We start from the raw sequence: 22,999 nt of genomic DNA on the forward strand, positions 1-22,999 counted from the left end.
TAATTTTGATACATTAATGTCATATGCTGTACATGTTACAACAGCAGCCAGATCTAATACTAAGCTCCAGGCTATACTGAGATTTCCAAATGGCAGATTGTTCTAAGTGATATCAAGTATAATTGAAGTAATAAACGATAGTAAAAGCTGAGCACACTGTCAGGAAGAATTTAAGTATTTACTTTTTAAAATTAAATAAGTTAGGTTAGGAAAGACAAGACAACTGAAATAATGCAGGTCTCAATTTACAGAAAATTCCTTTTATTTATCTGCTACATTAACCCTTGAACTCTTGCCAAACCTATCTATAATTTCTAGTGCCCACTTATCTAAAGAAATGAGAGAAAAGGGCAACTGTAGTTTTATTTTATAATGAAAGCTTGTCTTCAAATATCTACCACAGAGTATTAAAAGTCTCTTATGGAAGTTTAAGAGAAAAGAATAATATATTTTTTCCAGGATGTTGTAATGCAGATATTTGTGGCATAGAACTATGCATATAAACAAAGTCATTTAAAACATGTTCAATCATTTTAAGGAAAAAGCTTCAAGAACATCCCTTATCATTTTTATCCAAATGCTAAAAAAGCAATTATTTTATGCTGTTATGTTGAGGCATGTTTTTATATCTTTAAACCCTGCTATAAAATAATTAAACAAATTGAGAAATTGCTAATCATTGCCATGTATCTTGAATTTTTGAAGACTACTGAGAATATGAATTTTGAGTGGTTAACAGTTAATAGAAACTTCAGAAGTGTGTTTGACATTTATTTGACATAAATACTTTATATAGTATTTGATGTTTTAAATTATTTTATCTATTCCTTATATTTTACAGATTTAAAGGGTTGTGTCTTATGTATACTCAGCAGCGTTTTTCCATACTCTGAAAACTCTCAAAGGAGTTCCTACCTGCATGTTTTTGTACCCAGATGCGAATCACTTCTGAAATAGACTATAAGAATTCTGTACATGGGATAGGTCTGTTAAAATGACTGGCAACCAACGTACTCTTCCAAATTCACTTTGACTGCTGCTGAAGTAATTTTGGAATTCAAGGTATATAACATAAGCTGCAGATTATCATTATCAATTTATGAAGATAAAACAGTTAAATGAAATTCAACACATATAAAATTGAAGTCCTCAGTACATTATAGAATATTAGCACTGGAAGAGACATTAAAGCTCTATTTTCCCACACAATACAGGAACTCCCAGTGCAATATCCCTGACAAGTAATCCTGCCTCTGCTTGAATATTTCTAGGGTTAGGAAGCTTACAGATTCACAAATTAGCCCATTCATTTTAAAAGAGCTACAATCGTTAGAACCTACTTTACAGTAAGCCAAAATCTGCCTTCCCGAAGCTAGTTCTTCCAAAATAAGATTAATACCAAATAAACCCAATCTATATTTCATATATTATCTTTTCAAATATTTGAAGATTGGTCTAATATATAACTCAACTTTTCTAGGTTAAAAGTGTTCCTCTTTTTATACTTTACAACTTATTCACTATCCTGGATTATTACCTCAGTTTATTGATGTTTCTATTAAATTGTGGTGTCTGAAATAGAATATAATATCAATATATGCTATAATACAACCAGCCCACAGTGGGACTACTTCCTTTGTTCTGTTCACTCAATTATTTTCTGCATTTTTACAACACTGGCTCAAATGGAAGCTGTAGTCAATTCAAACCCTTAAGACTTTTTCGTACGAAGTTCTTTTAAGCAGGTACAACTGACTACTAGAACTAGAGAGGATTTCTACGTATTCTTAATAAACTTTAATTTACCAGGTTCCGATTATCTTAAAGCCTATCAAGGCCTTTTGTTAGCATGATTCTTCTTCTATTCAGTATGTTGGCTCTCCCTTTTCCAGATTTGGGTTATCCTTAAATTCAAATCCTTGTGTCTTTATTTAGATTTTGGATAAAAATGTCAAATGGGACAGGTTTGGGTAAGAGCCTTACAGTAAGTCATTACAGATGTTCTACCTCGTTAAATGAATATCCAACATTTATTAAATACTTACTATTTCTGAGTGCTTTGTCATAATTTATTTAATTTTCAAAACAATGCTACAAGTATAATTATTATTGACCTTATTTTTACAGGTGAGGAATTGAAGCTTTGTAACTTGCCTAAGGTCACGTAACTAATAAGTGGCAGAGCCAAGATTGAAACCCAAGCAGGCTAGTTTCAGAAACCATACTTTAACCACCACCCTCTATTGCCTCTCATTATATAATTAATTTCTCTAGACATAATTACAGAACCAGTCACAAACATACTTATTGAACTATTATTAAGACCGCATTTCTTCAACTTGTCCACAACAAACGACTTAGTTAAATGCTTTATACTGTCTATGGCCTTCCCTGATGTAGTAATCCTATTAAAACAAATTAAGTTACTTTGATGTGATTTGTTATGGTGAACTCATGGTAGCTCCTAGTGATCACTACTACTTCATTACCTAAGTGCTCACAAACCATCTGTTTAATAATCCTATTTTGCCAGGCATTGACATGGATCTCATGAATGTTAGTAATTTTTGTGGTTGGTGGCCTGTTCCATGTCCTTTTATGAAAATCAGATGTTTGCCTATCTATGGCAGTGCTCTCATTTTCCATAATTATCAGTAGAGATTCCAGAGTCAATTCTAGATTTCCTCAGTGAAATATCATTCATTTTGAGTTAAAGACTAGAATTCATGTAATATAACTATATCATATGTTTTACAAAATCAACTTACCCCCTTGACGTCCTCATTTCTGTTAAAAAAACCTAATAACTTAATTATAATTACTCAGAGTCAAAACCTGAAAGTCTTCAATTTCTGATTTCCTTATAGTATCTCTAACAAGCTCTTCAAAAAAAAAAAGTATTATGTTCTGTTGTTGTACTTTCCTTCCTATTTCCTCTACTGATGCTCTAGATCAGATGCTAGTCATCCTACACAGCTGGATTAGTTCATGAGTTCTTAAAAGGCTTTCTCTCCTCCTTCCCTCTCTCCTTCCTATCTACCTCTTTCAAACAGCAAATACTGAGAGCTGACTAAATGCACTGCACTAGCTATTAAAGATACAACGGTGAGGAAAAACAGACATATTTTCTGCTCTCACATAGCTTTAAGTCCAGTGGAGAGAGGTTAAAATAAACTAAGCAATTAATGAATAATTAACAGTAGAGATAAGGCTCTAAATATACCTCTCTGAATGCAAATAACAAAGACAATTGATCTATAATGGCACTTGAAGAATGCATAGAAGTTAGTTAGGTTAGGCAGTTACTTCACGAGATAGTGGTATACATGTAGAAATTAAAACTGAGTTGATACTCACTGCCCCAAGCCCTCCTTCTTTGGCCCTCACCTTCCAGACACTCATGTAGCAAAACATAAACTATCATATACTCCTCAATCATGTGAAAAAACATACTCTCATACATTTTCACAATTCACTTGCTGTCTGGATCATTCATTCTTAGTAATTAGGAAAAGCTTCTTGAAGCAATAGGCACGGCATCTAGTATACAATACTTTAGCAGAGCGGGCACTCAATAAATATGCTAGTAAAAAGATAATGTCACAGTACTTACTTAGCAAATTGTTTTCTATCATTACACAGTGCACAGCATAAAAATACAATTATCTGCAATTATGGCTTTATTTAAATATGCCACTTTGATGGTGATACGTGCTATACAAATATAAAATAGGGTAATGTGATAGTGTTACTGGATAGAGTGGGCTTCTTTAGCTAGAATGGTCTGGAAAGGTCTCTCTGAGGAAGTATCATGTGAGTCTGAGAACAGAACAATGAGGATGAAAAAGCGTGATAATGTGACGAAAGAGCATTTCAAATGGAAAAAAAAAGGTAAGTGCACAGCCCCTGAGATGGGAATGAGCTTGACATGATGGCAGGTTAGAATGACAGCCAGTGAGGCCAGATTGTGGTAAGTGAAAAGGAAAGTGACAGAAGATGAGATCAGGGAGGTAGGCAGGCAAGTGGCCAAATCCTGTAGGGCACTTAAGGCCATAGTAAGGAATTAGAATTTTATTCTATATGCAATGAGAAGCCACTGCTATACCATCCAAAGTAAACCATTCACAGTGCTGAGATAAATCTGCTCTGAACCATTTATACTTGTTTCTTTATCTTCATTTCTTGTCATCAGGAGTATATTTATAGAAATCAGGGTTAAAGGTAGAGTCTATTATATTAAAACAGAATTATTTTATGTAATGTGGCTAGATTTAGGACTAAAACCATGTGTATAATTCCACAGCATTTATTAACTATTACATTAACTACACTTCTACTAAAAAAATGAAAAAATTTTTGTTATTATTCCTTAAGTTTGTTTTTCAATTCCTTTTCCAGACTATATTAGCATATAGTTCTTTGGAAGGTGAAGTATATTTTAATTGTATTTCTAGATAAAATAAAGAAAAATGGATTTAAAGTTATAATAAGACTAAGCAGTTCGATGGGGCTCATTTATTTGTGAAACTATTGTAACCAAATTTCAAAACAAAAAACGAACTGCTGTCCAGTACACTAACAATATTTCAGAGGGAACTGACTTAAATAAAGTGCTTCTTTCCCCTTTTTTGGGGAGGGTCCAGGAAATGAAAGATAGGCTAGAGAGTCCAACTAAAAGTAGGTTACAATTATCTCAACTTGATCTTCATCAAACTCCTAAAAGGATGATTCAGCTACCTATGAAGCAGAGTATCAGCAAGTGGCTACAACAAGGAGACAGAGGAAATGAGACAAGCTCCTGTGAACACTTTATACCAATGCTTGCAGCACTTTTGATTTTTAGGGGTGAATAAACTCAGTTAAGTGGGAATTATTTTTAACCATTTTCTGTCAATCTTCCTCAGGTAGAAAGAATTTATAGAACAGATGGCTTGGACTGGAGTTATATCAGGATTTTTAATATGGTGGCATAGTATTTCTAAGAGAGACTACTTTGTTAGACTGAAAGTTTGGTTAATTTGTTAAAAAAAAGTATAGTCTATGTTGTAAAAATTCGGTCGGTACCATTTTGATCCTTGAAAAAGCCTTTCTTCACAAGAAATAAAATGCTAACACTTACAGAGGTTCAAAGATATTTACCTCTCATTCTGAGAAAATAAAATGCTTAAAAATAATTTACAAAATCACCACATGATATTTTAAACACAAAGTGAAAACTAAAATTAGTTTCTATAAAACAGATATAAATGATTTTCTCCTATCAAGTTTAAAACAAAGAACCAGAGTCATACATAATTCTACCTTGCCAGAGGCATGGCTATTTCTTTAAACTGACTGTTGACTATCTAATTTAATTAGAGGTATTAAACTCCACGCTGAGGTCAACAAGCCTTACTTCCTTCAATATTACACTTCAACCAGTGCTCATTAATGTGTCTACTGAATGGATTAACACACCTAAAGATATATGTACAAAGGAAAGGGGGACAACCTAATGATATCCAATTGTTCATTTGTAACAGGACACATGTTCTAGGCCTCAACTTATTACCACTAATGTGGAATTTATTAAATTCAGGAGAAAAAATACCAATACAGAAAGTGATTTTTTTATTAAGGAAAACTGGTGTAAGACAACTGGTTTCTATGATTAAGTTTAAGGATTTAACCTTTTATTGAAAAGAAATTGATACTGTAATAGAGCTAAAATATAAGACTGTTACTTAGAAAAATCTTACATACTAGGACTCTGAACAGCAGTAAGGGCAAGAATCACAGAGAATAGGGAAAAGGAAAACTCAGTATATAGAGAAATAAATGTTACTTTTTTTTATTTCTATGAAAAGAAGGTTTAGAATAATTTATACTGAATTATGAGACTGGGTAAATTTTTCCTTTCTACTGAATTAAGTGAAATATTGCTTCAATTTAGCCCCAACCTTGATAAGAGTAGATTTTACTTACAGTTACTTAAATTACTACTTGAGAAAATAAGGGAACTATACCTTCCAAAATGATACCACTTTATTACATATTGTTTACAATTTTGACAGGTTTTGTTTTTATCTGGTAGGTATTATACATGTGAAAGAAGTTATGTTTTGAAATTTTCTCACTACAACAAACAAATAAACCCTTTAAATTGTTCTATTTAAGTAAAAAAAGCAATCTAGCCAGGGTAATTTTCTTCAATAAAACAGGTATAGTTACTTTGACAACTAATATAATAGCATGCTTGCATTATAAATTTTTAAAAAATTACAAACATATGCTTGCATTTTTAAAAGTTACATTATTTCTGGCACCTTGATACTAAACAATTGGAATACTACGCCATGTAATTGCCTGCAGTCTTTCTCTAATAATTTGAAAAAAACCCAAAAAACTAAATAATTGGAAAAAAATACTTGTACTATTCCACTTGGTACATTGCTAAATAATTTTACATTTAGAATTAATTAGCTTAAAGGGGGAAAAAAACCACAAAATTTTCTTCTAGGTTGTTATGTCAGCAAAATGGTGGACGAAGCAAGCTCTTGTTTCTCCACAGAGACATTGAAAAAACATGATTATATATGGAAAACCCTGATTCCACAACAAAACCTGTTGGACCTAATATATGAATTCAGCAAAGTTGCACAGTACAAAATTAACACACAAAAATCAGCTGCATTTTTAATAATGAACAATTCAAAAAGGAAATTATAAAAACAATTCCATTTGTAACTGCATCAGAAAGAATAAAATTCTAAGGCATAAATTTAACTAAGGAGGAGAAAGGCCTGTATGTTGAAAACTACAAAATATTGCTGAAAGAAATGAAAGACTACATAAATAAATGGAAAGATATCCCATGTTCATGGATTGGAAGGTTTAATATTATTAAAATGACAAAACTACTCAAAGTGATCCAAAGATTCAATGCAATCCTATCAAAATCCCAACACGGTTTTTCATAGAAATAGAAAAATCCATCTTAAAATTCATCTTAAAATTCATATGGAATCTCAAGAGACTCTGAATAATAAAAGCAATCTTGAAAAAGAAGAATGAAGTTGTAGAACTCACATTACTTAATTTCAAAACTTACTACAAAGCTACAGTAATTAAAGCATTTAATTAAAGCAAAAGGACATTCAGACCAATGGAATAGAACAGGGAGCCCAGAAATAAAGCTTTTTATAGATGACCAATTGATTTTTGACAAGGATGCCAAGGTCATTCAATAAAGGAATGTGTAGTCTTTTAAACAAATGGTGGTGGGACAAATGGATAGCCACATGCAAAAGAATGAAGTCAGACTTTTATCTCATACTATACACAAAGAATAACTAAAAATGGATCCAAAACCTAAATGTAAAAGCTAAAACTATAATACTCTTAGAAGAAAACATACAGGAAAATATTCATAACACTGGATTTAGCAATGATTTCTTGAATTGATACCAGAAGCAGAAGCAACAAAAGAAAACATAGATAAATTGAGCTCCATCAAAATAAAAACTTCTGTGCCTCAAAGGACACTATCAAGAGAGTGAAAAGACAATCCCCAAAGTGGGAGAAAAATATTTGCTAGTCATATATCTGATAAGAGATTAACATCTAGAATATATAAAGAACTCCAACAACACAACAAGAAAATTACAAACAACCTAATTTAAAATAATGGGTAAAAGAGCTGAATAGACATTTCTCCAAAGAAGATATACAAATGGCCAATAAGCACATGAAAAGATGCACATCATTAGTCATTAGGGAAATGCAAGTCAAAACCACAAAGCATAATACTTTGTGCCTATTAGGATAGCTAATAACAAGTGTTGGCAAGGATGTGGAAAAACTGGAACTCTTGTGCATTGCTGGGAGAAATGTCAAATGGCACAGTCACTGTGGAAAACAGTTTGACAGTTCCTTTAGAAATCTAAACATATAATTTCCATATTACCCAGCAATTCAACTCATAGGTCTATACCTAAAAGAACTGAAGACAGGGATTCAAACAAATACCTGCAGGACAATGTTCATTGCAGCATTATTCACAACAGCTAAAAAGTGGAAACAACCCAGTGTCTATTGATAGATAAATGGATAAACAAAATGTATATATGTATCATGGGATACTATTCAGCCATAAAAAGGATGAAATTCTGACATGCTTTAACATCATTGAAGCTTGAAAACATTATGCTAAGTGAAATAAGACACAAAAGGACAAGTACTGTATGATTCCAACTTATACGAAGTATCTAGAACTGGAAAATTAAAAGAGAAAGAAAGCAAATTAGAGGTTACTAGGGGCTGGGTGGAGGGGTTAATGGAGAGTTATTGTTAATGGATACAGAGTTTCTGTTTGGGAGAATAAAGTTCTGAGATTTCCAGTTTCCAGCCTGGCAGGTAAGGAGATTAGAAGTTGCCACTCTGTCCTAACAAAAAGTAAAAAGCTAAACAACTGAAAAATCTACTACAGTACTCTTCTTAGATCAGAGAATTGAGGTCGTAGGGAAAACTGCTGCACCAAAATTGCACAGACAGGCATATACGAAGAATAACAACAGAGCAGAAACCTCTGTAGGAACCAGTGCCAGGGTAGGAAAACCTGAACTGTAGTTGACAAACTGCCAGAGACTCAGTGTGAAGAAGAATGAGAGAATGAAAATGCATCAGAACCAGAGTCAGATATGGCAGGGATGTTGGAATTACAACTATGATTAATATGCTAAGGGAACTAATGGAAAAAGTAGTCAAAGTATGGATGGATGAACAGATGGATAATGTAAGCAGAGAGATGGACATTCTCAGAAAGAATAAAAAAGAAATGCTAGAGAGAAAAAAAATATGTAAGTGAAATGAAGAAAGCCTCTGATGGGCTCATTAGTAAACTGGACATGGCTGAGGAAAGAATCTCTGAGCTTGAGGATATAACAATAGAAACTTCTAAAACTGAAAACCAAAGAGAAAAAAGACCGAAAAAAAAAACCCATAACAGAATATCCAAGAACTGTGGGACAACCACAAAAAGTGTAACATTTATGTATAGAAGGAGAAGAAAGAGAGAAAGAAACAGAAGAAATATTTGAAGCAATAAGGATTGAGAATTGCCCCAAATTAATGTTAGACACCTAACAACAGATCCAGGAAGCTCAGAGAACACTAAGCAGGATAAAGGGCCCCCAAACTACATCCAGGCGTATCACATGCAAACTTCAGAAAATCACAGATGAAAAAATCTTGAGAAAAGCCAGAGGGGGGAAAAACATTTTACCTATGGAGGAGCAAAAATAAGGATTACATCTGACTTCTCCTCAGAAATCATGCAAGCAAGAAGAGAGTGGGGTGAAATATTTAAGTGCTGAGAGAAAACTCTACTAATCTAGAATTCTGTACCCTGTGAAATTATCCTTCAAAAGTAAAGAAGAATAAAGACATTCTCAGACAAACAAAAATTGAGGGAATTTGCTGCCAGTAGACCCGCCTTACAAGAAATGCCCTTTCAGAGGGAAGGAAAATATAGGAAAGAAATTCAGATCTACATATAGAAAGGAAGAGCATCGGAGAATCAGTAATTGAAGGCAAAATAAAAATTTATTTTTCTTATTCTTAATTAATCTAATACATAACAGTTTGTTCAAGATTATAAATGGCAACAATGTATTTGATAATGTATGCTTATGTATACACATGGTTATGTATAAGTGAAATAAATGATAGCAATGACACAAGGGATAGGAGGGAAGAATTAGGCATATTGTGCTATTATAAGGTACTTGCAGTGAACCAGTATAGTATTATTTGAAAGTGGACTTAGATTAGTTGTATATGTATAGTACAAACTCTAGGACAAGAACTGGAAAAAAATTTAAAAAGAAAATATATATAAATGATATGCTAAGAAAGGAGAGAAAATGTAATCGTAAAATGCTCAATTATAACCACAAATGGCAGAAAAAATGTAAAATAATCCAATTATATTAATGATCATTTTAAATGTCAATGGTCCAAATACACAGAGATTGTCAGAGCGGATCAAAAAAAACAAGTCCCAACTGTGTGGGGCTTGAAACCAACTTTAAATATAAAGATATATACAGATTAAAAGTAAAGGGATGGAGAAAGATATACCATGATACCACTAGTAAGAAAGTGGGAGTAGCTATACTAATTTTAGACAGAGCACACTTCAGAGCAAGGAAAGTTATCAGGGATAAAGAGTGGCATAATCTAATGATTAAGAGGTCAGTATTCCAAGAAGACATAACCAATCCTTAAGGTGTATATGCCTAACAACAGAGTGCCAAAATATGTGAGGCAAAAACTGACAGAACTGCAAAGAAAATAAAAGAATCCACTATTATAGCTGGAGACTTTAATACCCCTCTCAGAAAAGGAGAGATCCAAACAGGCAGAAAATTGGTAAGGATATAGTTGAACTCAACAGCTCCATCAATCAACTGAATATAATTGACATTCATAGACTATTTCATTCAACAATAGCAGATCACACATTCTTCCCAGACTCACATGGAACCAGATACACTACATCTGGGCCATAAAACACACCTTAACAAATTAAAAAAAAATAGAAATAATATGATGTCTGCTCTCAGACCATGATGGAATTAAACTAGAAATCAATAACAAAAAGATAGCTGGTAAAGCCCAAAATACTTGGAAATTGAACAACACAGTTCTAAGTAACACATGGGTCAAAGAATTCTCATGAGAAAATTAAAAATATTTTGAACCAAGTGAAAATGAAAAAGTTCTGGAAATGGATACTTGTGATGGTTGTACAACACTGTAAATGTACTTTATACCAAAGAACTGTACATTTAAAAATGGTTACAATGATAAATTTTGTTTTATATATATTTTTCCACAATAAAAAATTTCTATACTTATAGATGAAATAAACTATTAGTATTTAAGGTTTAATCCCTCAACATTCTCTAACAAATCCAGTACTTAAACATTTCACCATTTAAGGGTATAATTTTAATTAGAACTCAACCATTTAACAATTCTTAAATGATGTTATCTCCAAAATTAATTTTGCTATGATAATGGATTGTTAAACATCCATTTCAGACTCTTCTTCAATAATTAAGGACAGACCTTTGTGACTTTTGTGAAGGAAATAAGAAATCTTACTTATCTGAGATATTTCTACAAAGGCTGCAGGAATAAAATTTCAAGTACCTTTTAACCATCAGGTTTAATATACTGAAGTAAAAATATCCTGATATAAGTTTCTTCAAAAAAAAAATTTCAACAAAAAATGATATACTTTGTTCTGCTCTTATGTTTGCAATTGAAAATGCTACTAATTTTAGACTCTTTTGAAAAGGAAAAGAGGGTTTTCTTTTGCTCCGGGGTTTAAAAGTTGTATCCATGGAGCCATGAAAATGAGGATCACTGCCAAGTCCTAATGTTTAAAATAATTTATCTTTTTGCACTATACTCATAATTGCCTCTAATTTGAGTATGGCTTATTTTCATACAAATTTAAAATGAGGAGATGGAAGAAAGTGCTTAATTGAAGTTTTACCGAAGTTTTACTCCAATCCAACTCTTCACCATTTTCTTGTCAGTATTCATGTCTCATTCTGTACTTCTAAAAACTACATGCCAAGATATTCTACAGCAAATCTGTTACTATACTATACTTTCTTTCCTACACATCAATTACCTCCACCTTTACTACACATTCCAATCTAATCAGCATCCATATATTAGTTGTTCTAACCATTACTCATTTAGTAGGCAATTTCCAACAGTATTCTAACATGTAAACAAAAGGCGTCAAGGGTACTGAATCAATCTTATAAAATATTTGAGAGGAATTCTGAAGTTCCTTTTCAAAAGAGTATAAGGATAACACTGTTTTCATAGGCTATTAATGAAGTGTGAAGAGATTCGATATCAGGCAACATGATAACAGAGTACCAAGTAAAATGATCTATGATATTAAGTTGGTTACATTCAGTAGTAGTTCTGAATAAATTGAGGAGTAGGAAGAAGAAGAGAAGATATAGAAATGTTGGACAAGGTTTCACTTTAAAAAAATATTTCTCCCTAAAAAAATTAAACATGGATTGAACACACACAACTTTATTCTGAGGTATGCCTGTGTCACTAGACTGATTTTTGAATGCTGGTGCCGGCTACAGCAAAATGGTGGTGTAGGTTTTAAAAGACATGGGCCATCAAAACCATTCCACTATATCTCTCATAAATATTCTAAGGCAGTAAAATCTATTTTAATGAATTAATGCTTATTTTATCTGCTATATTAGTTTTAGTTAAAATTTATGAGAGCACATTATATTTTAAGTGATTTGTAATAATTTACATTTTAATTTTTTTCCTCTCCGTCAATCAATGTAAACGTTATATCTCTCTGTGTGTGGGGTCTTGAATTATAATTTCACCAATCTGAACAGATACTGAAGTTTTTCAATTTGTCAGATGCCCATTTTCTTGAAGGCAAATGCTTTGTTAAGACTATAACTTTCAATCATATCATTAAGGAAAACAGATTTTACTCTGCAACAATACTGTTTCTGAAGACACTACTGGGTGAAGAATGGAGTACTCAGAAATAGTTCTTGATCAATTAGATGACTTGCTTACATATTTTATGTATTACTAAGATTTTAACTCTGAGCACTTTTTTTCTTAGCACTTACTTTTTTGGTCAAAGAGTCATCAGAATCAGAAGGCATTCTTGTTGATACGTGAAATATTACTTCAACTGTAGAGGTAGCAAAATATGGTGTGGTCAATCCAGTGCTTTTATTTCTTTGTAGTCCTCCCATGAAACCGCAGTGGTTTGTAAGATTTACCTAGAAGCAATGAAAAAACACATAATATTAATTAACTACACAAAACTAAAAACCTCACTATGGAAAAAGACTCAAATTTCTCACTTTGCAAAAACATGAGGAATGAAGTCTTCTGCATGTTATCAACTATGGTTTGACCCAGAATTATTAGTTAGAGCTATTCAATTCACACTGGTAGATTTTCTTAAGTATTTGACGGTCCCTAATTAGTAGGAACTAATTAGCAAAGAAATCAATCGCTGTGCACTATGCATCTCTTGTTAGGCTACGAGGTGCTAAATGGTAACGGCTGTGGGGGACGCCGAGGGCAGAGAGTAAAAACCAAGTGGCAAAAATCAAGACTGGAAACGATTTGGGAATAAGTTAAAACAGTAACGTCACTTTGATAAAACGATTAATTGTGTCATATTTACTCATTGAAATTGGCTTCCTAATTATTAGTACCTATCATAGCCCAGAACAAAAATACAAAAATGTAGGGGGCTTCCCTGGTGGCGCAGTGGTTGAGAATCTGCCTGCCGATGCAGGGGACAAGGGTTCGTGCCCCGGTCCAGGAAGATCCCACATGCCGCGGAGCGGCTGGTCCCGTGAGCCATGGCCGCTGAGCCTGCACGTCCGGAGCCTGTGCTCCACAACGGGAGAGGCCACACAGTGAGAGGCCCGCGTACCACAAAAAAAAAACCCCCACAAAAATGTAGAACTTAATTACACTTCAAATGCATTAAAAAAAACTACAAATTAATCTGTGCAAAGTCTTTTAAATCTCCTTTTTTTCCTGATTATAAATATGATATATTTACTATCAGGGTTGTTGCACTGGACGATATCCCCTGGACTTCTGTGATGCACAGAAGCCAGCAACTTGTGTTCATTGTAGAAAATCAAAGAAATATTGTAAAGAAAAAACAAAATTTAAACACTGCTTGTATCTCTCCATTCAGAGAAACCAGTTATGCATCTGCTTGTGAAAAACAAAATATAAATATGTGAAAAAGTGGAAACCTATAAAAACAAATTTCTGCACCATGTGAACTGAACACATCTCAACTATCAATATCAGTTACTAATGGCTGAATGTATGAATAACAAGTTTTTATGCCATTATTCCAAGATTTCCTCAATCATTTATAATATTTTAAATTTATTTTTTAACTCAGTAATACATTCATACAATTAAAAGTTCAAAAGATACAGCAAAATTTTTCCTTCCATATCTCTCATCTCTAGCTACTCAGTTCCACTCCGAGAAAGCAATTTAGGTACGCTTCCAAAAATGTTCTCTATGTACAATTAAATTTTTAAAGGTATGTATGCACATATACACATGTATGTATGTACACATGTGCACACACAACACGGATACACAATGTTCTGCACCTTGCTTTTTTGCATTCAAAATACCTTGAAAAAGACTCCTTATTAGTAAGTAAAGAGCCTTCTCATTCTTTTCTTCATGGCTTCACAGAAGTCCCTTTTCTTGATGTACAATAATTTAACTAGCGCTCTACTTGACGGATATTTAGGTTTTCCCAATCTTTTGCTATTACAGTCAATGCTACAATGAATAACACTGAACACATGTCATGCTGCATTTGTGAAAGCAGATCTGTAGGACAGATAGTCAAAAGTAGAAATGTAAGTCAAAGGGCATGTGCACATCTAATTTTGAAACTGACTACCAAATTGCTCTCCATAGATGGTACCAACAGTGCATGAGAGTGCCTGTTTCCCTCATATGCTCTCAAATATATTATCAAACTTTATGACCTTTGCTAATCTGTTAGGTTAAAAAATGGTATCTTAGTGTACATTTCGTTCTGTTTTACTTTAGTGAGAAGGTTATTTACTTTCAGGTCAATTCTCTGATTATGTAAAGGAGAAAGTCTTGGTTTAGTGCTCCTTTGCTATAAATAATTTTGTAACACTTGCAGATCTCTATTTTTTAATTAAACATTTTATCTGGAGGTAATTATAGATTTACACAAAGTTTTAAGAAATAATAAGGAGATCCTATGTACCCTTTCCCCAGGTTCCCCAATGCAAAATCGTATTATAACCAGGATACTGATATTGACATGATTCAGACAACATTTTCATCACCACAAGGATTCCGTGTTGCCCTGTTACATGAGCAACACTCACTTCCGTCCTACCCTACCCTCCTTTTTAACCCCTGGCAATCACTAACCTGTTCTTTACTACTAAAACTGTCATTCCAAGAATGTTATAAAGTGGAATTATATGGCATGTAACCTTTCCAAGCATTTGGAGATTTTGCCATTATCTTTCTGTTCATGATTTCAAGTTTGATCCTACTGTATATGGAGAAAACACTGTATGAGTTCAATGCTTTCAAACTTGCTGAAGTTTGTTTTAATGGCCCATATATGGCCTACCTTGGTGTATGTTCCATGGGCACTTGAAAATAATATGTATTATGGTATTGGTGGGTGGAGTGTTCTATAAATGGCAATTAGATCCTGTTGGTTGGTGATGGGGTTGAGTCCTTCTATATTCTTGCTGATTTTCTGTCTACTTCTTTCAGTTGTTGAGAGAGGGGTGAAATCTCCATTTATAATTGTGAATTTGTCTATTTCTTCTTTCAGTTCTATCAGCTTTGCTTCACATATTTTGCAGTTCTTTTGTTTGCTGCACACACATTTAGGATTGTTAAGTCTTCTTAGTGGACTGACCCTTTTATCACTGTTACGTAATACCCCCCCATCTCCGGCAGTTTTCTTTGCTCTGAAGCCTACCTTATCTAACATTAATTCAGCCCCTCTGGCGTTCCTTTGATTAAGGTTTGCACAATATAATTTTTTCTATCCATTTACTTTCTACCAGCCTATATTGTTATATTTGAAGTGAGTTTCTTTTACAAAGCATATAGGTGAGTCACGTTTTTTAATCCACTCTGCCAATTTATTTTTATTTTTTAATAATTATTTATTTATTTATTTTTGGCGATGTTGGGTCTTTATTGCTGCATGAGAGCTTTCTCTAGTTGCGGTGAGCGGGGGCTACTCTTTGTTCCGGTGCGTGGGCTTCTCATTGCGGTGGCTTCTCTTGTTGTGGAGCACGGGCTTCAGTAGTTGTGGTTCGCGGGCTCCAGAGCACAGGCTCAGTAGTTGTGGCGCACGGGCTTAGTTGCTCCATGGCATGTGGGATCTTCCCGGCCCAGGGCTCGAACCCGTGTCCCCTGCATTGGCAGGCGGATTCTTAACCACTGCGCCACCAGGAAAGCCCCACTCTGCCAATTTGTAATTGGTATATTTACATCATTCATATTTCCTGTAATGACTGATATGTTAGAGCTTAAGCTCACCATTTAATTTTTTGTTTTCTGTTTATTTTCTGTTTTATTTTTCTTGCCCCCTATGGGTTACTTGAACATATTATAGAATTTCATTTTTATTTATCATTTTTTGAGTGTACTTCTGTTATATATTTTTTACTGGTTGTTCTTGGTATTATACTATATGTACATACCTTATCACAGTCTACTTGTCATTTTACCAGTTTGAGTGAAATATAGAAACCCTACCTCACTTCATGTCCTTTTACCCTCCTTTGTTTGTAATATAATTGCCATGAATATTTTCATGGCATTACATTTATTTATTTATTTTTTTGCAGCATGCGGGATCTTAGTTCCCTGACCAAGGATCGAACCCGTGCCCCCAGTATTGGGAGCGTGGAGTCTTAACCACTGGACTGCCAGGGAAGTCCCTGTCCTTACATTTAGAAACACATCAGGTAGTAAAATAATTTTTGCATCAACCATCTAAAATAATTAAGAAAACTCAAGAGGAGAAGTAAATTTAGTGTATTTACCCATATTATTTCTTGCCATGCTCTTTCTTCCTGATGTTCCAGAGTTCCTTCTATCATTTCGTTTCTGTTAACAGAATTTCTGTCAGTGGTTCTTTTTTTTTTTTTTTTTCGGTATGCGGGCCTCTCACTGTTGTGGGCTCTCCCATTGCGGAGCACAGGCTCCGGATGCACAGGCTCAGCGGCCATGGCTCACGGGCCCAGCCGCTCCGCGGCACGCAGGATCTTCCTGGACCGGGTCACGAACCCGCGCCCCCCGCATCGGCAGGCGGACTCCCAACCACTGTGCCACCAGGGAAGCCCTGTCAGTGGTTCTTTTAAGGCAGGTCTGCTGGCAACAATTTCTCTAAGTTTTCCTTCATCTAAGACTGTTGTGCTTCATTCCTTAGCTAACTATAGGACTCTGGGTTGACAAGTTTTTTTCTTTTAACATTTGAAAAATATTATGTCACCTCCTCCGGCCATCACAGTTTCTGATGAGAAATTCACTATCATTCTAATCTACCCATATAGATAGGTACAAGTTTCCTCCGGATACTTTTGAAATTTTTTTGCCTTTAGTTTTCAGAAGTTTAATTATGATGTGTCTTAGTATGGATCTCTTTCCATATATCCTATTTGGTTTTCACCAGGTTCTTCGATCTGTAGCTTTATTAGCTTTATTTCTCTTGCCAAATTTGGGAAGTTTTCAACATTATCTCTCAAAGTAGTTTTCAGACCCAACCTCTTTCTCCTCTCCTTCTGGGACTCACAATAACAGGAGTGTTAGATTTTTTTGTCATAGTCCCACAGGCCTGTTCATTGCTCTGTTAACCATCTTTACGTCTATTCTCTCTCTGCTGTTCAGATTAACTTTAACTGTTCTATGCTCCAATTTACTAATGCTTTCTGTACGCTCATCTCCACCTGACTGTTGCTGGGCCAATCTACTGAGTTTTTTTATTTCAGTTATTGTATTTTCAATTCTAAAATTTCCATTTAGTTCTTCTTTGTATCTTGTATTTCTTTGCACAGACTTTCTATTTTTCATTTGTTTCAACTATGTTCCTAATTGCTTGTTGAAGCATTTCTAATACAGTCACTTTAAAATGTTTGTCATCTTGGTGTTGGCATCTATTGCCTTCTTTTCATTCAGTTTGAGACCTTCCCAGTTCTTGGTATAATTTTTGGTTGAAGCCTGGACATTTTCATATTACGAGACCATGAATCTTATTTAAACCTTCTGTTTTAGTTGGCTGTTTTGCGACACAGCTCCGGAGAAGCGGGGGCTTTCAGCCTCATTATGGCCAGGTGGAGGTAAGAGTTCTGACTTCCTATGTGGTAACCACTGACACAGCAGTGGAGGTGGTCTCATTATCACTGGGTGATGGTGAAAGGCCTAATTCTCCACTAGACCTCCTCTGACTCCAGTGTAGAGGGGGAGGGGCACCTTATTATGCCTGGGTGGGGCCGAAATTCCAGGTTCCTCATGTAGTCTCCACTGACACTGTGGTGTTAGACATGGATGGGGGACTTGTTACCAGTTGGCAGAGATGAAACTCTTAGCTTTCTATTTGGTCTTCTCTGATACTATCTTACTCCAGGGTGATGTTCGGGATGCCTCATTATAGTCATTTATTTATTGACTGATTGATTGATTTTTGGCTGTGTTGGGTTTTCATTGCTGCACGCGGGCTTTCTCTAGTTGCAGTGAGCGGGCTTCTCATTGCAGTGGCTTCTCTTGTTGCGGAGCATGGGCTCTAGGCACGTGGGCTTCAGTAGTTGTGGCACATGGGCTCAGTAGCTGTGGCTCACAGGCTCTAGAGCGCAGGCTCAGTAGTTGTGGTGCATAGGCTTAGTTGGTCCGCGGCATGTGGGATCTTCCCAAACCAGGGCTGAAACCCGTGTCCCCTGCACTGGCAGGTGGATTCTTAACCACTGTGCCACCAGGGAATTCCCCTCATTATAGTCTTGTAAGGGTAGAAGTCTAGGCTTCCTAACCCACTTTTGTTGTCAGGGGTGGGGATGAGGGTCACAGTATTTTCTGTGGTGTTTGGTTGGCACAGAGCAGTTACTGTTTAAATGTTTTCTGTCTTTCCAGGTTGCTCCTTTCCTGCTCCTTTGGTTAGAAAGAGTGGGCTTTTGCTGGGTTTTTTTTTTGTCCTGTGCTTGTTGATATTTCTAGGTTGCTGGCTTCTTCAACTCCAAGTCCAAGATATATGAGGCAAAAAGAAAACCTGAGAACTCACCATCATGTCATTCCTTGGTCCTGAGTCCTGTTGGTCTATCTTCTTTTCTCCACCTTTCAGAGTCTTCTTATGTTTGTTTTAGATGTAATGTCCAGGGTTTTTGTTGTACTTAGTGTGAGGAATAGGGAGCGTATATCTACTTGACCTTCCCAGAAGTGAGAGTTCCCACTGCACAACTTAGTAGACTTTAGTATATTCACAGATAAGTACAATCATCACTACAGTCAATTTTATAATATTTTCATCACTTAAAAAGAAACACTATATACCTTTTAGCTGTCACCATAATATTCCCTCATCCTTGCAACCAGACCTAAGCAACCAATAATGTGCTTTACATAGCTATATAATACCTCTTATAGATATTTCATATAAATGGATACATGATCTTTGTGACTGGCTTCTTTCATTTAGCATGTTTCTAAGGTACAACCACACTGTAGCACGTCAGTACTTCATTCCCCTTTATGGCTAAATACCATTATGTGGATATACCGCATTGTTTATCCATCTGAATAATGCTGCTATAAATATTCATGTAAAAGTTTTTGTGCAGACATACATTTTCATTCCCCTTGGGTATATACCTAAAAGTGGAACTTCTGGTCATTCAATGATTTACTGTTTGTTTGATGAGCTGCCAGATTGTTTTCCACAGTGGCTGCACCATTTCACATTCCTACTAGCAGTATATGAGGGTTCAGATTACTCTGAATCCTAGCCTACAGTTGTTATTACCTGACTTTTTTATTTTTATTTTTATAAATTTATTTATTTTTGGCTGTGTTGGGTCTTCGTTTCTGTGCGAGGGCTTTCTCTAGTTGCGGCAAGTGGGGGCTACTCTTCATTGCGGTGTGCGGGCCTTTCACTGTTGTGGCCTCTCTTGTTGCGGGGGCACAGGCTCCAGACGCGCAGGCTCAGTAGTTGTGGCTCACGGGCCTAGCTGCTCCGCGGCATGTGGGATCTTCCCAGACCAGGGCTTGAACCCATGTCCCCTGCATTGGCAGGCAGATTCTCAACCACTGCTCCACCAGGGAAGCCCTTACCTGGCTTTTTGATTCTAGCCAACCTAATGGGTGTGAAGTGGTATCTCACTGTGATTTTGATTTCCATTTCTCTGATAATGATGTCGAATATTTTTTCATGTACTTACTGATCATCTGTATATCTTCTTTGGAAAAATGTTCATTCCGATCCTTTGGCCATTTTTAAATTGGGTTGCCTTCTAATTATTGATTTGGATGATTTCTTTGTATATTTTAGATACAAGTCCCTTATCACATATATGACTTGCAATTACTTTCTCCAATTCTGTGAGTTATCTTTTCACTTTGTTAATGGTGTCCTTTGATGCACAAAAGTTTAAATTTTGGTAAGTCCAATTTATTTATTTTCCTTTGTAGCACATGTTTTAGTGTCATATCTAAGAATACCTTTTATTTGTTAGTTATGTCTCAATAAAGCTGGAAAAAAAGAATCCACTGCCAAATTCAAGGTCAAAAAGATTTACCCCTATACTGTCTTCTAAGAATTTTACAGTTTTAGCTCTTACATTTAGGTCTTTGATCCATTTTGAGTTAATTTTTGTATACAGTGTGATGTAAGATTCCAACTTCATTCTTTTGCTTGCAGCTATCCAGCTACTCCAACACAATCTGTTGAAAGGACTTTCTCCACTGGATGGTCTTGGCACCCTTGTTGAAAATCAGTTCACAACAGACGTGTGGGTTTATTTCTGGAATCTCAATTCTATTTCATTAATTGATATATGTATCCTTAGTGCAAGTAACTCGCTGTTTGATTAGAGCTGCTTTGTACTAAGTTTTGAAATCAGGAAGTGTGAGTACTCCTAATTTGTTCTTTTTCAAATGTCCCTTGCTTTTACTAATACCTTTCTAGTTTGTTTTTTTAACAGGACATATATTTATAACATTTCTTTACACTTTCCAAACAACTTTCACATACATAATCTCAAATGAACTTCATATTATATATCTGTTGGGTAAAAAAGCATTCTGCTTTTGACAAATAAGCAAAAGGCCAAGAGAGTGCTCAAGTAACTCAGTGAGATAGTAGGTTAGATCAGCTATAAAGATATATATTGAATGCTAAAGGTTTATGCATTGGACACTGTGCAAGAACTGGGATTTAAAAAGAAAAACCAGGAAGATGAAAGAGCCTGCCCTCTAGGAACTTACAGTCTAGTGCAGTGGTCTTCAATAATTTTGCTCATGTACTCTCTACAAGAATATTGAGAAACTATGTATTAAATTGACAACTATGATGAAAATTGTCATCATAAGTTTAAGCTGTTACAAAAGATACAATTTCCAGTATACTGTATGTTATATCTATATACTTTAAATATATTTTCATCAAAATCTTAGAGCACAAATTTGGCTGATACAATATATATAAAATGTCTGCTATTAATGACAAATCAATCAGCCACATCAAATTCACTTTCTATTAGAACATGTCTGACTCATAATTTTACAATTTAAATAAACATAGTAATACAAATCTCTATGACAGACATCTCACTTCTGAGTTATAATTCTAAGATAGACAGATTTGGTTCAGGAACTTCAATTCAACATGAGTTGGTTGCCAGGATGACATAAAGTACAGCACCTTTCAATACTTCTTGCTTTGCCATTAGAAACACTCTCTCTCAGGAACATGCCCTCTTGAATGAACTGTCCCTTTTTTGGTGCCAAACCTTCCAGGGCAATGTAGGATTCAGGTGAGTAACAGGTATGCCTTTCTTTTACAAAGATGAAGAACAGAAAAGGAGAGGCAAGAGACTGTAGAAGGGTTCTCAGGAATTAACTGTAGTAAAGTTGAGGATCTAGAAACTTATCTCCTCAAAACTAACCTAGCCGACATGCCCCCTAGAATCCCTGGGATAGCCCTAGGATATTCATATCTTCGTTTGAAGATCACTAGTCCAGCGGTCACAACTGTGAGGAAAATCCGGATCTTTTAAGTCTATGAGTTTAGCACACTCTGACAATACAGTGAATGATAAAACAGTCAAAAACGTTCCTAAGTCCCAACTGCTGCTGTCTTTGTAGATGATATAAGGCAGAAACAATATCAAACCCATTGTTATGTTGTTGAGTCTCCTAAAATAATGCTTCTAAAATAAGCTAGAAAGAAAAAGAGAACCACTGATTCCAAATAGAAGTAAAATGATATTTGTATAATTTAAAAACAATACCTCCCAACCAAGACCAGCTACAAAATCTTCATATGCTTGACTTCCTCCTGTATTGGTGAGAATGGAATGTTTGTCTTCTTGTCCTTCAGCAACATAAAATACTGCAATCTTGTGTGTCTCTCGGCTATAAAACAAAAGATTTCACCATTCACTTAATCATTAATTTATCCATTCATTCATCCAATAATTAACTTCTAAATATGTGGCAATAAAAAGATGAAAATGAATTAAACCTTATAATCTACTAAGGGAGACAAGTAATTATAAGTAAAAAATTATAAAAGTTATTACAAAATTATGCTCGGAACAGAAGAAAAGGATGATTACTTCTGACTGAGAAACAGTGAGAAACTTAAAGGAGAAGGTAATATTAAGCTGGGTAAAGGTAAGTAAGATTTGACAAATGAAGGAGAGAAAGTATCAGGAAAGACACACAGGTATGAATGCACAAAGCATCTGAAGAGCTGCCTGTTGTGCAATGTGGCTGAATCCCAGAGTTAAAGGGACTGTGTTTTAGAAGTAAAATGAAGTAGGAGTACAGAGATGAGTGAGAAATGATCCATTTCTCCAAAGTACTTATAAGAAATGTATACACAAATATTATAAAACTGTATGGAGTAACTGACAAGTTCTTAGACATTTTAGTTTTAGGTCTCCCTAAAATTAAAAATGCTCATAAAAGCAAATTTCTTGTATGAAATTTGGCTTTCCAAGCTAACTAGAAAATAAACAATGACCCAAGCAAACAACCACCACCAACGTACTTTTGATTCAAAGACACAAAGTAGAAAGTAAAAGAAACAGAAGAAGATGCTATGCAAACAGTAACCAAGAGGGCCAAGCACAGCTATACTAATATTAAACTTTTACATAAA

At 35.0% G+C, this 22,999-nt stretch overlaps 1 protein-coding gene across 7 annotated transcripts in view; it reads right to left on the bottom strand.

Annotated features, from left to right (window-relative positions):
• The window catches only part of RALGAPA1 (Ral GTPase activating protein catalytic subunit alpha 1), a 222,367-nt gene that overhangs the window by 31,016 nt on the left and 168,352 nt on the right, over positions 1–22,999 (bottom strand). For all 7 annotated transcript variants that reach the window (XR_003681899.2, XR_003681898.2, XM_007113236.4 and 4 more), the window contains 2 exons: positions 22,125–22,248; positions 12,687–12,842 (listed from right to left, as the gene is read on the bottom strand). Coding sequence is in view for 5 of the 7 variants with exons in the window: in XM_007113236.4 (XP_007113298.1) it covers positions 12,687–12,842; positions 22,125–22,248 (280 nt within the window). In the remaining 2 variants the exon portion in view is untranslated. The remainder of the gene's footprint in view (positions 1–12,686; positions 12,843–22,124; positions 22,249–22,999) is intronic.

This window comes from Physeter macrocephalus, chromosome 11, assembly GCF_002837175.3.
Source record: "Physeter macrocephalus isolate SW-GA chromosome 11, ASM283717v5, whole genome shotgun sequence".
Classification (NCBI taxonomy): Eukaryota; Metazoa; Chordata; class Mammalia; order Artiodactyla; family Physeteridae; genus Physeter; species Physeter macrocephalus.